The 17,572-nt window shown below is 30.8% G+C and overlaps 3 protein-coding genes across 4 annotated transcripts; 2 read left to right on the top strand and 1 right to left on the bottom strand.

Annotated features, from left to right (window-relative positions):
• The first annotated feature begins 7,105 nt into the window (after positions 1–7,105).
• LOC126667183 (elongation factor 1-alpha-like) lies at positions 7,106–9,600 on the top strand. Its single transcript, XM_050360139.2, has 3 exons — positions 7,106–7,293; positions 7,525–7,995; positions 8,465–9,600. Exons 2-3 carry the CDS (start codon positions 7,534–7,536, stop codon positions 9,350–9,352), a joined length of 1,350 nt encoding a protein of 449 aa, XP_050216096.1. The 5' UTR covers positions 7,106–7,293; positions 7,525–7,533; the 3' UTR covers positions 9,353–9,600.
• Positions 9,601–10,191: 591 nt separating this feature from the next.
• On the top strand, positions 10,192–16,457 carry LOC126667184 (vacuolar protein sorting 38). Of its 2 annotated transcripts, none has more exons than XM_050360141.2 (6): positions 10,192–10,573; positions 10,670–10,876; positions 11,881–12,061; positions 12,594–12,742; positions 13,467–13,694; positions 14,104–16,457. In XM_050360141.2, exons 1-6 carry the CDS (start codon positions 10,406–10,408, stop codon positions 14,218–14,220), a joined length of 1,050 nt encoding a protein of 349 aa, XP_050216098.1. In that variant the 5' UTR covers positions 10,192–10,405; the 3' UTR covers positions 14,221–16,457. The 2 variants fall into 2 exon arrangements, with proteins under 2 accessions (XP_050216098.1, XP_050216099.1); XM_050360142.2 differs by having other exon boundaries at positions 10,448–10,573; positions 10,648–10,876.
• LOC126667185 (xyloglucan endotransglucosylase/hydrolase protein 2-like) lies at positions 15,445–17,231 on the bottom strand. Its single transcript, XM_050360143.2, has 4 exons — positions 17,017–17,231; positions 16,574–16,674; positions 16,261–16,457; positions 15,445–15,949 (listed from the first exon to the last, which is right to left on the bottom strand). The coding sequence occupies exons 1-4, from the start codon at positions 17,192–17,194 to the stop codon at positions 15,562–15,564; spliced, it is 864 nt and encodes a 287-aa protein (XP_050216100.1). The 5' UTR covers positions 17,195–17,231; the 3' UTR covers positions 15,445–15,561.
• Between the last annotated feature and the right edge of the window lie 341 nt (positions 17,232–17,572).

Here is a 17,572-nt window from a genome sequence, read left to right as displayed (position 1 = left end):
GTTTTTCAAAAAAATATTGAATAATCAAGTAATAAAAATATTGATTTTTTTCATACTAACTTTCTCAGTAATTAATTTTTCGAAATATTAATTTTTTTTATCAAATAGTATAGATTAATTTATTTTGTGATGAATAATATTTTTTGCATCTCAGTCAAACGTCTGCTAAACATGATCTTAAAATAAGATATTGGTGGGACAAAATAGACAACAAAAAGAAGTGAGTGTGATACCTAATTTGGCATATGTCTCCAAGGAATACTCAATAGAATCATGAAATATTCAAATTTTATCTCAGATATATATGGCTTTAATTAATTGGCTGAACCCCGACAATGTACCAAATTTTTTTGACAGGAATTATGAAAATAAATATTATTTGGGATAAGACAGTTAAGAAAGTTGAAATTTTCAAGGAATAATAAAGGGTTTTTGCTTCTTTCTTTTTGAAAATTCTAGAATTTTTATAGCAACTTAAAAGATTCGTTATTTTTGAATAGTTTTTACCAACCAAAATGTTTTTTTTTTCTTAAAAGACATACCCAATTAATCTCACACCAACATCTTTACATAATGCACTTTTAATTGTCTCTTATCAATAAAAAAAAGTTCGATGAAAATTTCTCCATGGTGAAATATTTAGGACAGGTTTTATCATAATTTAATCACCTGAAAATATTATATTTTTTTGTAGTTTATTTTTAGAATTTTCAATTTTATTTTATTTTTTAATTTACAATTCCAATTATATCTATTTATTCAAATTGAAATGAAAACAAATTAAATATGTCATTTATATTGTTTCATATTGTTCCAATTTGTATTCTTTTTATAATTTTTTTTAAATATGACGCAATATAAAAAATATGTTAAATCTTTTTCCTCTCCACTTGAATAAATAATAATAATTGAAAATGGTATAATCAATAATTCTGAAAAATGAGACCATATGAGAAAAAATAAATAAAAAAGGCAATTTTTCAAATAATTAAGCCGTAAATTTATGTGTTTCTATTTGATGAATATGCAACAGCATGCATGTATATCACTTCCCACCAAAAGTTACGCTAATTTGACTTTTTAAAATTGAAAAATAAAATTAATAAGAGCTAATTATTATTGGTAGCCATATTGAAAATTAACTATAGTCGACAACAAAGTGAAGAAAATGTGGATTTCGGTGCACGCAAACGCAGAATTGAATATTATGTCATAATTCATCAATCAATAAGGAATTTGCTGATTCCACGAGGTCCATCAAAGTGACCTGGTAATGCGTCTTTTTAGCTTAAATGAAATTGCGAGTTTAAATATATACATCTACGTAAATGTACATTAACTTAAAATTTATAGTTAAAAATATCATCTTTCGTAAAAAATTTAATTCGCTCAAATGGGAAATAATCTAAATATAAAATGCTTAAAAATAATGTTCCATTGTTGAAATCCATCCAGAACACTGCGTGCATCTTCTACTATAAAAAATTATATGTGGATATTTTTTGATGCACTATATAAATTATAACAGAAAAGAAAAGAAGACCGTGATCTGAAATTTTTTAAATTTTCCATTTTAATGTCTGAATTTTTAATTTTAACTTTTAAAAAATATATTAAAATAGTGTTTTTAGTAAATTTTTATCATCAAACTATTAATAAGACCAATAATAATTTTTAAATTTGCGAATATAGTAATATAGTTTGATAGTTTAGTTTTATATACAAGTGTATTATTGTACACAGTTTTAAAATGTTGGAACACTAGTACATTTAAAAACTCAGATATGGAATTAGAAGATTTAAAAAAATTCAGACACTGATAACAAAAAAAAACAAAAAACAAAATTCGTCTAAAATCATATTCATATGAGTCATTTTTTGGTAAAATTGTGAGAATGCAAACAATCTGCTAATCACTTTTTAATTTCTCGTAATTAACCATGCTGAATTATTTCATTCATTATTTTCTACGTGAAGTCAAAAATTTGGGTGTAATGGAAACGTGAACCTCGTCGCAATAATATTTTGGTCAAAATGATGATAAGACTTCCACGAAAAATGCTTATCATTTGAAAATTAAATGCTTAAATCGCAAGAAAATTGACATATTTTGACTATAAAAGTCGCATAATTTTGCAGAATAAAAGGTGCTTAATTATGTGGCCTGTATAACAAACATGATATGGCCCATGGATAACAATTGTCTTCTCTACTACTAATCACGTGTTAGTAGTGGTGAAACTAAAACATTTTATCTAAAATGAGATTAGTATTTTTTTTGGTAGTTATGATATTCTTTGTGGTTAAAATATAGCACATCGTTGGGTTATTATTTACATTGAATTTATATAATTTAACTTTTAAAAATATAATATTATTTCGCTTAATTTGTTTAGATTATTCAACCTTTTTAAAAATTATTATTCGATATTTATCGATCTCGAATATTTCAACATTAAAATAGAGCGGTTGTCTCAACTCGTTTCATCCTAATTATGGTAGTACTAGCAAATTTTAAGTTGTGGAAGAGTGTTGAAGCTCTTAAGAAAAGTCACATGATTCTTAAAAGATGTTAGACTTGTTTTATCGAATCATATTTTTGTCGTATCGTCCAATTTTAATATAATTACTATCATATATTCATACAAATGTAATTTCTTTTGTTAATTGTATTAATATGAATACAATATAAAAGTTAAATGAATTATATGTATTAATTCAATGTATCAATTATAAATTACACAAATACGATTCATTTATTATAAATAAATTGAATATAAGTCATACCAACATATCACGTTTAGCTTAATTTTTTAAATGACACCAACAAGATATTATTTAATATATGTACTAATTAAAAAAAATTATATACAACCAATGTAACATTGTTATTCTAACGGGTATGTGTAAATTATGATACATTTAGTTAAATAAATTACACATAAATAATTTATTTTAAAAAAAAATCATAACAATTATACAATTAGTAATGTATTAACTCGGATTGACGCAGCAGAACATGTAAAAGTAATTAGCAAATGTTTTTACATATTATTTTGTGAAACTACGCATGTTAAACCACATTATAAAAAAGTTAGATTCATGATGATACAAACATATTTAATTTTAAATTTTTCCTATTAATTTTTTAATTTAAAAAAACATTTGCTCCCTCAACTTATAAGCAATTGACAATTAGCATATAAATTATTTTTGTTAACAAATCTACTTTCAAATTAGTGGTTGTGATCGATTAACCCCGTTTTTACAAATTAGCTTATAATTTGAGGGGGCAAATTGCTAATTGAGAGGGGCAGGGCAATTAGCTTATAAATTGAAGAGACATATTATCAAAACTGGGTTAATTGACCATAACCATCAACCGTGGGATTGATTTATAAAGTTAATTCGTATATTAATTGCCCATTATTTACAATGTGAGGAAATAAATTGTTACTTAAGTCGTTTTTGTATTGCAATACAATTTATTTTGACTTATGATACATGATCTAAATGGAAATAAGGAGAAATTTCCTTGTCCCATAAATATAATTTTGTTAATAACTTTTAACTTATATGTAGATTTAACATATCATTAATGCTACATATTTTTATATAATACTATAAAAATTATAGTCCTTATAGAAATATATTAATTTATACATGTTAAAACTATTTTCATTGATTAGAATTAAAAAGTTTGTTAATATTAATAAAGTTTAATTGCTAATAGCTATAAAAATAAATAAAATTGTTTTTTTTATCAAAAACTTAATAAAAGCATTTATAGTATAGCTAAAAACATAAATTTTATTTTAAAGTACCTAAAATACAAAAAATTTATGTATTTGTGGGAGGGAATGAATACTTCTTTTACTGTTAATTATTTTTAAAAATGGATATGTAAGTTTTAAGACTGGATCCAGAGGAGATCCAGTATGTATCCATCTCTGGGCTCGATGGTGACAATTGAGAGGTCCACAAACTTTGACCGGTCTAGTTGCTACCCACATTGGGCCTTACATTGCCTGTGGGCTGTGGGCTGGCAGTAGTTTTGTTATAAGTCCTTTTCACAACAACAAAAAAATGCTTGTGCCAAAAAGTTTTTATTTTTTGCGCCGAAGATAACAATATATAAATGTATATGAAGAAAGGCTATCTCATGAAGATGATGAACCTTTGTTAAACAAGAAAATAAAAATGGACTTCGCGGCTACTAATTGAGCCATCCAAATACACATTCGTTTAACAAATTAAAATAACAATATGTAAAAATTTGTTAAACGAACGGTAGCAATATAGAATAATAAAATTTAAAGATGGAAATTACTTACCGTAAGTAGCGATTAAAGTAATATAAGTATTATCTTGATTTTGTAGAATTCGGAACTGATAGTAGAGGTATTATACCAATTGTCGATGGAGATAATGAATGCCCGGAAGAACCCTTTTTAAAAGTACATGTTCAAAAACCAAAAAACACAAATAAAGAAAATATTAGCAATTATAATTTATAAATTAATATTATTTTTAATATTTAGACTGATTTATACACATCCATAAAAGGGAATTGAGACATAATTTTCAAAATGCAAACAAACAAATCTTCAAAATTTGCCAAGCTAACAATTTACCATTGCCTTCAATCACAATTTTATGAATTTCATCATACAAGTCTATATAATCACAAGAACTTTTTTCATAGAGTAATAATTAGATTTGGTTATTAACCAAACAAACAAACTGAAAAAGCAAAAGAATAAGAAGACGGCAGTTGATTGTAGGAGCATAGCATTGTTCTTCTCAATTCAATATCTTGTTAATCTCTAACTAATAATGTGAAATAGAATATTTAGAAAAATTTATCCTATTTAAAGTTTCTGTTAAATTTTAAATACAAAGGGTCAAATTCAATTTGGCATAGTTTGATTAGTCATTCCATGTGATTTTTCCATAAACATAAAAGAAAAAGTTAACTGTGAATATAAAGAAGAAAGAAAGAAAAACAGTTATCTTTTTTGCTAAACATCCATTAGTAGATCCATAATTTAGAAAACCAGTTACGTGTTATGATTGATTATTGAAAAAATTATGCTTTTATTGCATCAATTGTTTGGAAATCTTCATTTGTTAAGACTTGTGCTTGTTTCATTTTTAATGCATGGACATTAATGAAGTTTTAAAAAGGAGATTAGAACTTTAAACCTGATAACTGCCGATGCAATTTAGTAGCCATCGCCACAACTCTTTTGCATTAAAAGGTTTGGACTTGTAAAAATATTTACTTGGGTTAGGCTTTTTTTGTTGTCAAAGGTTAAATTTCATTGAATGCAGAATGATATATATTCAAATAGAAAATGATTGTAATAAATAAATTTTAATGAACAATTTCTTACACTAATCAGAATAAAACTGTAATAAATAAATAAATTTTTTCAAAAAATATTATCAGAGAGCGATTTATAGTAAATAAATTTTAATGGATAATTTTCTTACACTAATCAGAGCAGAACCCATGATCATAATATCTTTTAAAACAAAAGGTTATGTATTCGGTCAATTTCATATGTATATAAATCGTACATTAGAATATACATTAAATAATTTTATTCAAGGTGTATCAGAAATATGATAATGCATATTTAAATTTATATATACGTACATTATATAAGAAAAATATACACATCTTATATAATAAATGCTTATCTAAACATTTCAAAATCTAAACTTTTGCGGTGGGCAGCAGTATCGAAAACGAGGTTGTATTGAAAAAGCCGTTGCTTTGTGCCATTTGTTGTTTTCATTGAAACTCTATGCAATAGGACTGGATTTTGTATAACTGTGTCACAAACGTATCGTGCATCCATATAAAAATTTGCATATTTTTCTAATCAAACACGACTCGTTTAACTATTCGTGTCAAAATATAATATCTTTAAACTAGAAATATCATAAAATAAAAGATCATCGAGTTAAATATTTTTATTCTCCTATAAATTTTCAATTTATTATCAATCCTAAAATAAATTTGAACATTTTTACTCTCTTACGATTCTTTTAATAATTTAGAATTTTTTTATAGTTTAAGCCCATTGTTTGTAATTTTTAATATATGAAGGACATATTTAGAAGAGGAGTAAAACATGAAGTGAAAAACCACCTCAAGTTTAAGGCGTTATATAAAATCCCACAAAAACAATTATTGACGGTTTTCTAAAAACATACTTATTTGAGTTATTTTTGAAAATATTAAACGTGTCTTAGCATCTTTTTAAATGTAGAAGCCAACTTGATGCATATATTAAATAGGCAGAATGTACAAAAAAAATCTCGACTTTTTTTAAAAGTACAAATCAACCCTTTTATTTTTTTGGGCATAATTAAATTCTCGTGTTTTGAAAATTAAACAATTAAACCCTCATTGTTTTAAAATCGAACAAATAAACTCTTTTATTTTACATTTTGAACACTTACCCCTCAAATTTTATGTAAATATTTTAAACATTAAAATTTATTTTGAACTTTTTTTCTATATGATTATGAGAGACATGTCAGACATTCACGAGCGTTTCTAATGGTGTTGGACGAAAGGGTTGTTTGTTCTATTTGAAAATAAAGAGGCTTATTTATACCCAAAAAAAATTAAAAGATCGATTTATACTTTTGTAAAAACTACGATTTTTTTTTACCTTTTGCCTATTAAATACAAAAAAAACATATTTTATCTTTTTTTATTTATAAATATATTCTGTATAATTATTCCATTAACACGATTTATGAACGTCAAGGAAGAATTTTTTTTATTGTACGACTTCTAGTCTTCTGTCTATAATTTTTTTGTTTTTCTTTTTGATAAATAATTTTTTTGTTTATCACAAATTGGATAAATCCATTATTATTAATAAAACAATTCAATATTTATTAATTTAATATTAAAATGCGGTTCATTTATATCTAATTTTTATCCATTTATTAGTTATCTATAATTACATGTATGTACTTAATTTAAATTTAATTCCAATTTTAATTTTCAATTTTTTTTAATTTATCTTGTTTAACTAATATTGAATCGGTTGAGCTGATTAAACCGTAAATCAGTGGCATACCGATAAAACTGGTTCAGTATTTCAAACCACTTTCTCCTCTTTAGAAACCCTAACTCGATTCATTTTGCTGCTATAAATATAAGCATCCATCTAACTTCCAATACTTTCTCTTGCTCATTTTCACTGTTATCTGCCATTAGGGTTTATTGAAATTCTCTGCGACTGCCTCGGTGTTCGTATTTTTCTGGTAATTAATTTAGTTTTTTAATCACTCTGTAATTATACGATGTTCTGTGTCCACATTTCTTACAGTTTGGTTCAGTTTAATCTTTTAGGTTTTTGATTTAGATTAATTTATGCCAGTTATTAGATTTTAATTTCATATATTAGTGTTATTAAGTGATTTGCTTGATCAATTTATGATTATGTTGTTTATATCTGAGGTAATTAACTGAGACATATTTTATATTCTTAATAGATTTATATAATGGGTAAGGAGAAGGTTCATATCAGCATTGTGGTCATTGGACATGTCGATTCCGGCAAGTCCACCACCACCGGACATCTTATCTACAAGCTCGGAGGTATCGACAAGCGTGTGATCGAGAGGTTTGAGAAGGAAGCTGCCGAGATGAACAAGAGGTCATTCAAATATGCTTGGGTGCTCGACAAGCTTAAGGCTGAGCGGGAACGTGGTATTACCATTGATATTGCCTTGTGGAAATTTGAGACCACCAAGTACTATTGCACTGTTATTGATGCTCCGGGGCATCGTGACTTTATTAAGAACATGATTACTGGTACCTCACAGGCGGATTGTGCTGTTCTTATTATTGATTCCACTACTGGTGGTTTTGAAGCTGGTATTTCTAAGGATGGTCAGACACGTGAGCATGCTCTCCTTGCTTTCACCCTTGGTGTCAAGCAAATGATTTGCTGCTGCAACAAGGTAATCATTGATGTGTTTGTGAAATTTGTTTGTGTTTTTGTTTTATTTCTTGTTTCTAAATTTCTAATTAATATGTCCAGTCTTCCATTCATATTTATGCAACAATTTGTTTCTTGTTTATTGGTTCCTTCTATTCTAGGATAATATTGGCACTAAGTAATAAGCATTGGTTTTCTAAAATTAACCATAACTGTCTATTTTGTACAGGTTTACTGTTAGGCCAGTAATCAAACTTTTGTGATGGAACTATATGCATATGTTTGAGCTTTAACACTAACACTAGACTTTCCAAATTTGAGCTTCAAAGCATACATATACTAATCGAACTTTTGTGATGGAACTATATGCATATGTTTGAGCTTTAACACTAACACTAGACTTTCTGAGCTTCAAAGCATACATATACTGATCACTACTTCATGTGTTGACTGAGTTATTGGTGTAATGTTTGTGGTTTTTTGCTTCACAGATGGATGCCACTACTCCCAAGTACTCTAAGAGCAGGTATGAGGAAATTGTTAAGGAAGTCTCTTCCTACCTCAAGAAGGTCGGATATAATCCTGACAAGATTGCTTTTGTTCCCATCTCTGGGTTTGAAGGTGACAACATGATCGAGAGGTCTACTAACCTTGACTGGTACAAGGGTCCAACCCTCCTGGAAGCTCTTGACATGATCAACGAGCCAAAGAGGCCCTCAGACAAGCCTCTTCGTCTTCCACTTCAGGACGTTTATAAGATTGGCGGCATTGGAACTGTCCCAGTGGGTCGTGTTGAAACTGGTGTTATCAAGCCTGGTGTGGTCGTAACCTTTGGGCCTACTGGATTGACAACTGAAGTTAAGTCAGTTGAGATGCATCATGAGTCTCTCCTTGAGGCCCTACCCGGTGACAATGTCGGTTTCAACGTGAAGAATGTTGCAGTCAAGGATCTTAAGAGAGGTTTTGTCGCATCAAACTCTAAGGATGATCCTGCAAAAGAGGCTGCCAACTTCACTTCCCAGGTTATTATCATGAACCACCCTGGTCAGATCGGAAATGGATACGCTCCTGTTCTCGATTGCCACACCTCCCACATTGCTGTCAAGTTTTCCGAGATCTTGACCAAGATTGATCGTCGATCTGGTAAGGAGATCGAGAAGGAGCCTAAATTTTTGAAGAATGGGGACGCCGGGATGGTGAAGATGATTCCAACTAAGCCCATGGTGGTCGAGACATTCTCAGAGTACCCACCATTGGGCCGATTTGCTGTTAGGGACATGCGACAGACTGTTGCTGTCGGTGTGATCAAGAGTGTCGAGAAGAAGGATCCAAGTGGAGCCAAGGTGACCAAGTCAGCTGCTAAGAAGGGAGGTAAATGAATTGTGCGGCCGACCGGTTATATTAATGGTATTGAGAAAATTTTATGGTTTTATTATAGTAGTTTGAAGTATTTAGTTATTGGTTATATTATGAATTTTGTTCTGTGTCCGATGTCTAGTTGCAGTGCCCAGAATTGGGTGCTGGACAGACGGTGGAGACAGTTCCAGAGGGAGTTATTTTTGATATGGTTCTGTAATTTTGTGACAGCTGCTTGAATTTGACATTTAATATTTGCATTTCTTTGCTATGTTCTGTAGTTTTGCTCTTGTTTTTTTGTTTGTATTTAATTGTTGATTAACCAGCTTCTTAATTGTTTAAGAAGGAAAAGTTGCAGCAAATGAGTATAATATTGGTTTTCAAGCATTGGCTTATTTAAACCATTTAAAAACATCGAGGGTTAAGTAGCTAAAAAGAATTAAAAAGGCTTATCACTCTTTTTGAATAACTTATAGGAGTGTTTTGTATTTTTTGCCTAAAAACAAAAAAATAATTTTAAAATTACACTTTTAATTACCAATTGTTTCCTTAGTAACACCTTAATTTTTCTATTAAAGAAATCCCAATCTAAAAGGAATAATAATAAAAGACAATTTAATGAGGTATAACTCAAATTCTATGAATTTTGGATAGCAATCTACCTGTAGGAATACAAATCTAAATTGAGTTTGCAAATCGACAGGTGGTTGCTAGAGCTCAAAAAATCACATGAATTTAACGGGCACGAATGCTTCAAAAACTTAATTTTGAGGTATATATATATTAGCTATAAGTTCAGGGACTAAATCGCTGTTCAAACTAAAAACAACGTTGACCATCATATAACATGTGGAATCGACCACAGACAACTATGTGCAACCAGTTAATAACTTACATCCACACTACTATTTCCCAAAACAACAACTAGAATCACCATTTTCTTCTCCTTTCCAATTTTCCCAAGAAAATTACACATTTTCCCGAGAAAATCAAAACCCTCAACCCCAAATCAAATAGTACTAATGATCTCTGATACCTAAATTTCCCCATTTTTAATGCTACGATGAGGTCAGGCCATGACCAAAGCAAGAACAATCATGGAATCGGAGCAAGAGAAAGTGAAATTGATTCAATGGGAAGATTATGAACAAGAAGCTGCGAGATTATGGAGTCTTTCAACTTCTTTGAAAGAAATTGAGCAGAAGAAATTAATTCTTAAGCAGAATCTCAATTCTTTAATTCAGGTAGGGTTTGATTTTTGTCCTTTGATTTTATTTTATGAATTTATTGGGCCTTAATTGATTAACCCGCGGATTAGCGGGCGGAAATAATGTGGACAGGTCAAAGCGGAGTCACTTAGTCGATTAAATGAGCTCGAGGAGATGCGGCAGAAGTTGGAGGCTAGAAAATGTGCAATGGAGAGGATTTTCGCGCTTACTGAGGGTTTGAAGGGGGATGCGGAAAAGGAAGAGGAGCGGCTCAGCGTGGAAGTTAGATCGCTGTTGGTTGCTGGTACTGCTCTTTCCGCATCTAACAAGCAACTTCAGGTAAAAGATTAAGGACTTTTCGAAAATGCATTTGAAGAGTAATAACTGCTCGTTTTATTATTAAACTGTTAATGTAGTTGGAAATTCTTTATTGCTGTATTTTGTAAACAATGGCATAGACATGAGTGTTCACTGTTTATGTTAACTGTAATGTGTTATTGTTTTGCCTGAATGAGATCTGCCACAAGTAGTAGATTTACTTTTTTATTCAAGAGAAAATGAGGTTAGAGTGTCGTATTTCTAGGACATGCTTATCTGATCCCTTAGTTTTGTTATTAACTGGATAATGCCCCTGAAATGATTTAATTTTAAACATATTAGATATCTAGCAGAAGATTTGATGTCCTTTGGAAGTTGCCCTTATGCATTTAAGCTTTTGTTGGGGTTGTCACTTGGCATTTGTTTGCTGCACCAGCCTAAAATTTAGCAGTTATGTATTTCACAGGGTAAAATACAGATGTTTGCTTCAAATTCATGCTTTTGTCTTCTGAAAAATGTTGAGCAAAGGGTCAACCTGGTCCTTAAACTTATGGGTCGGGTTCAGATAAATTAGAGTTAGCTATTTTTATCAATTAAAGACAAAATTCTATAAATTTAGGCCAACTAACTTAAAATAGTGCGTGCTTTGAAAGCCATTGTTAACCGAAGGTGAACAAGTAGCACTTCATTTAGAAACTGTGACTATTCTACCATTACCACCACAGTCACACTTAAGTAATAATCTTGGAGTTAAAGGCTCGTAGTTGCAGTTGTGTTAGGCTCTGGCAGCACCCTGCACACTCTATTGCTATACTGACTCAACATATCCCTCCTAAAATTGCGGTGAATGTATATACGTATTCATGGAGCAAATCCTTTTATTTGGAGTTCTGGGTTGATTTTATGTTATTGTAATACATATGATAGATTCGTATATGTGTCAACGTCCATGTGCTGAAAGCATGGTAAAGTTTTCAAGTATATGGTAGTTATACTGAATGAGACATTATGGTGCTATGTTATAGGAATCGAAGAGCTCAGTTTCTGGAGAGAGTTGTTATGGTCGTCTCAGAAACTTGCAAAAGAAACTAAGAGTGAGACAGCAATATATGGTAGCACAGATTTCATTGCTTTATCCTGTTAAGATATCAGCTGGACCTTCAGAAGATCAAGAACTTGAAGCATTTCCAAGCACTAGTAAATCAGGTAAAATAGTGATTTAAAATTAATGGGAAGTTTTACCTCAAAGTTTCAAGCTAACATGTAAAACAAAGTCTATTATCAAGCAATGTGTTGAACTGCTTTCTGTTTTGGATTCCCTGCTATTAGGCCTTGCTAGTTGTTTCAAGCATCTACCAACAATTTGAGTTGTTTGGACTGTATAAATCTTGTAAATATAAGCGGTAGGCTCTACTCTTAGTTGTGATGCTGAAGTTTTTCAAAATTATTGTATTTTTCATTGCTAAGTTGATTGAAATGAAACAGCGTCAGCATTTATTAATTGCTATTGCGTATCTTCATGCGGGCTAGTAATTAATCATTCCTTAGAATATGTAATTGAATTTCTGTATCATGTTTTCCTTCTTTAGCTACTTCTACCGTAATTATTTGGTTGAGGAACTTCAGAATAAGTTAATCTTTGTCAACATGACTACAAATAATCTTTTAGCATGTATATCTTTTATGGTATTAAATTTAATGGTTATACACTCTGGTAATTGTTTCTAATTTTCTCCAGGCAATTCTGCTGGATCTAAACCTACCAATCAAGGATCTTTGACAATTTCAGGGCTGCATTTGACAATGCTTCCTTTCACAAAGATTAGTTTTTTCACTGATAAGAAGGAGATCCAGAAGACTGCAACTGCCCTCGGATATATTGCCCATGTAGGGGTTCTTCTCTTTCCTCATCATAAAGGCAAAACGCATATTTGAATCCCTGCACTTGTCCACTTTTTCGCATTAAATCCGTACATTATTTTTTTCAAATTGGTTTCCTACACTTTTAATTTTGTAGATATTAAGTCCCTCCGTCAACAAAATGAAGTGCGTGCACTGCACGCGCCATTAGTGCGAGTAGGATAGTTTTGTTTTTCAATTCTTTTTACTATACTTTTTCATTATTATTTTTTTGGAAATTAAGTTTCCAAGTCTGTTTTTTGATCTGAATTGACATTGTCAACACTTTTTGTGACGGGGAACTCAATGTTTACAAATTTAAAAGTGTAAGAACTCAATGTTGACCTTAAAATGGAGGGATCCAATGTCAAAACCAGAACAAGTCATGGACCCAAAAATGCGTTATGCCCATCATAAATAACATATTGCATGCATCATTACATTACTTCCCCTTCTATTTCCTTAAAACTTTATCTATTTTTTTCAATGTCATGAAGCTCACATGCTGTTAGCAAGGGCTGTGTGCAAAACCAAATCGAACCAATTCAACTCAGAAAATTGGATTAGGTCGGATATATTGTTGACATATTCGGGTTATCTAATTGTGGCCAATTTTCAACCGAACTAATGCTTAACCGTAGCTATTAGGCAAATTATTTAGGTGTTACGCCTAGCTTGACAGGAAAGTGATTCGTACTTTTTTTCCCTTCAGGTTGTTATGCTCATTGCTTCGTATCTTAAAGTTCCTTTGCGTTACCCCATGCGCTTAGGTGGCTCTCGGTCATATATTAATGATTATGCACCTTCAATAGATTCTGCATCATCTGATTCATCATTGCCCGCGTCTTCGTCTGCTAATGTGAAGACTGTTGAGTTTCCCCTCTTTTTGGAAGGTCAGGATACAACTCGAGCAGCTTATGCTGTATTCTTGTTAAACAAGGTACTTACTTTCAAATATGCTTCTTCATTTCTCCATTTTAAAGTTTGCATCTTTTATTATTTTCATAATCCTAATCTGCACCAAAATGTTTGCTTTTATCAAGTATGCTCACTAATTTTATGAGCAAAACGTCATTGTGGTCCCTGAACTTGTGCATTAGGGCCAATTTACTCCCACTTATCCATTTCAATCAATTAAGGACATAGCTCCCTTAGGCCAATTAACTCCCAAATTCTATAAAAAGAACGAGTTCAGGGAACATGATAACCCAATTTGAGCGTTGAGGAGGTAACTATCATGGAGTTACAGATGCCTTAAAATAACCAGTTTTCTTATGAAAAATTTGTTTTTGTTAGTTTTCGTTGCTCCTATCTCTGAAAATCGACTGATTTTTCCACGACAATTGTAGGATTTGGAGCAGCTTTTGAATTATATTGGTGTTAAGAGTTTAGGGCCACGCCATGTACTTGCTAATCTGAAGGAGCTTACAAGGACAATTCAGTCTGCAGAATTTTTAGAAACATGATATGAGCTTTTTGTAGGCATTTAGCATCTTATTTGTAAATGAATCACTTGAATCCACACAAAGGTGCATAGTTTTTTTTCGATTGCAGCACCTTGCCGTAGAATAACTTTTAATTCTTACATTTGTCTGATAGAAGTTGTAGACACCAATCTAGTTTTTACAAAATGGAGTACAGATAAAAATTCTAATTCATCTTTTTACATTATCATTTCTTTGGAAATGCTCGGTTTTCTGTAATGAATGGGCGCGCACACGCAAGTTTTTCGTCAGTTCATGTATGTTATATTCTCTAGAAAGTTGCAATCAAGGAACTTTAGGTTGGTCTGATCTTGACAGAAAACATGTGCAAATTTAAGTCAAGAGATGTTTGTCTTACACGATTTGAAATTGGCTCCAAAGAATTCGGTAGCGATGATAATCGAATGTAGGATCGAACCATAACCGAATTCGTTGTTCTCTATTTGTAATTACATTACTCTGCAGGGATATAGGTCTGCCTTCATTGTTATCTAAGAACTCAAAATCCAACTCATCGTGATGATTTTGTGAGACTCAGGACAATTGCAAAGACGGTCCAAATATGGTAATTTGATTTTTTTCCCTTGACATGGTAGTTAAGGAACAATTCTTTTTTGAAAGCTTCAGAGTATTAATCTTACATAGAAAGCTGTAACAACTCCACCAGAATTGCTCCTGAGTAACTTCATGCTGAGGTGAAAGAAACCCGAGCCATACATATGCTTGAAAATAACTACATAAATAACTAAAATGTGAGCGGTTGAGCGTTAAAATAATAATCTAAAAGGGCTTAAGTGCTCTCTTCAAAAATATAAAAGAATTCTACAACGTTTAAAGATGTCGAAGGCTTAAGTGGTAAAAAAAGAACTAAAAGAGCTCGTGTTTTTTTCTGAATAAATTGAAGTGTTCTTTTATACCTTTGGCCATTTTTAATATGTTTAATTAGCTATTTAAATTAATCATCATCTTCTCAAAAAAATATCTTCACCTTCACGTTAACTAGTCAGTATATAAAGCATGACTTTAAAGACACGCAATGTGTGACTCAGAAACAGTTAGTGTTTAAAGGCTAGATATCACACATTGCATATACTCTTATGCTCTTTGCATTCAATTAAAAATAAAATTGCGTTGTACACGGACTAACTATAGCAAAGAAAAATGTACGGGTGCGGATTTGAAATTTATGAAAAAATGAGATCGAAATTTTGGTCTTGAAGCTATTATCCAGTATTCTTTTGAAAATCAACAAGCTTAATTAAAGCTTCAAAAACATATACTTGTGGCACACGAAACTGCATTTATCCGTTTCGGAAACATTTCTCATTGTGGGCATTCCGGGGGAGTATTAGGGATCCTATTCCGATCAGTACAGTAGTCATATGTCATAAACTTTTTTTTAATGGATTCGTAAACTTTTTGTTGACTGGAATTTAATTGCCAAAACTTTTGCCTGTTCCACCAAAACTTATCAGAATTGCAATGCTTCATGTTGGAACCAGATTTAGCAGCGCATCCATTAATGCCGAAGCTTCGAAAACCGGCTGTAAATGGCGCATAGCTCCAATTTATCTTAGTCCGGCCACCGTCTGTTGCCCAGCTATCTCCATCCCATACACTTGCTAGCACTTGCATAGGCTGCGATGGAAATCCCACCCCTAATCTGTGCTTGTTCTTGAATACTCGAATCGGGTAATTATCGATGTAAAACCTGTAAGTCGATCATAAATTTAAATCGAGATAATTCTTTTTACAGTCATTAAACTATAACATTTTATTAAACGGTTACCAACTTTTAAATTCTTATATTTTAATTACTATCTCCGTAGACGACGTAAGTAGAAATTTATTGAAGTGGTATGCCATTGCTGGTAAAAGTAAAGTTTAATTATCAAAATATAATAATTTAAAAGTTAGTAACCGTTTTATAAAAACACTATAGTTCTGTAACTACAACAAATTTTAACCCTAAGTTACCAATTGAGTTATATAAAGTATGCAAGAAATGTGAATTTGGCTTACACAATTTGAAATCGATTCCAAAGAATTCTGTAGGAATGAAATTTTGATGCAGGATCAAACCATAATTTAATTCTTTGCTCTCTATTTCCAATCCCATTTGTAATAACATTAGTTTGCAGGTATTTAGGTTTTCCATCATTGTTCCCTAAGAACTCCAAATCCAACTCGTCATGGTGATTTCCTGATACCGAAGATAACTGCAACACGAAAATTTAATTTTTTTTTTCGGTTTTTTGCAAATTTAATTTTAAATATGGAGAGGAATTCCTGTTTAATTTTAAAATTACCACAAAGTATAAAAATGTAATCTTACATAAAAAGCAGTAACAACTCCACCAGAATTGCCTCCAGGTAGCTTAATGTTAAGGTGAAAAAACCCTGAACCATATGTACTCTTGGATTGAAAAGCTGCCCCTATTGTACATTATCATGAAATTTTATTATTATTATTATTATTATTATTATTATTTTCAGATTGCAATACATATTATGAAAAGTAAAATATTGAGTTAAAATATTTTACGGTCATTGAACTACATGTCTTTTATATTTAAATTACATCAATTCAGGTGTGCGGTGCCACATAAGCACTTTTAGCTCGAATTTCTATATTAACTTCTTTTTTATGTAAAAAAAAGAAAAGAGTGGATATAAAAATATAACAAACGAAATGACGGTAATTGTTTTATTTAAAATTTATAATTCAATAATCGTATAAAATATTAATTCGTAAAATATTAAACAAAGAAAATTCACCAGATGAGTAATCAAGTGAGATCTGTACATCTCTGGCTTGGCTTTTGGCCAAAGAGTTGCCCCATAAAATCTTGTAGTTGTCATAAAAGCTTGGACCTTTGAGGTTGGTGCATATAACTAGAGTGTGTTTAAGTAACAATAAATACACAATAATCAATGTAAGTTTATAAAATTCCATCAATAATATTCTAAAAAATTTAATACTTTTTTTTATTATCAGAAATACCCTTTCTTCTTGTTTTTATAGTATAGCAGCAGCAAGCATGAATTTTAAAAGAGTTGAGGCATACAATGTGTGAATCAGAACAAAGTTGAGTACTATTTGCAACCTTTCGTGTAGGGAAAGAAGAGATCATTCATGCAATGTAAACACCATTAACTTATTGTTTTTTTTTTAAATTATAGATTGTATTAAGATAGTATACTTTAGTAAATAAATGCTAAACAGGATCAAAGTAGTACAATAAATCTAACATTTAATCTATTTAATATAAAATAAACCAACATAATAGAATTTCTAAAGATGAAATTTTGATGACTTAAAATAACCAAGAAC

The sequence above is a fragment of the Mercurialis annua genome, linkage group LG2, assembly GCF_937616625.2.
Source record: "Mercurialis annua linkage group LG2, ddMerAnnu1.2, whole genome shotgun sequence".
NCBI lineage: Eukaryota > Viridiplantae > Streptophyta > Magnoliopsida > Malpighiales > Euphorbiaceae > Mercurialis > Mercurialis annua.
Note: the sequence above shows the minus strand (reverse complement) of the source record. Positions and strands in the feature narration are given on the sequence as shown.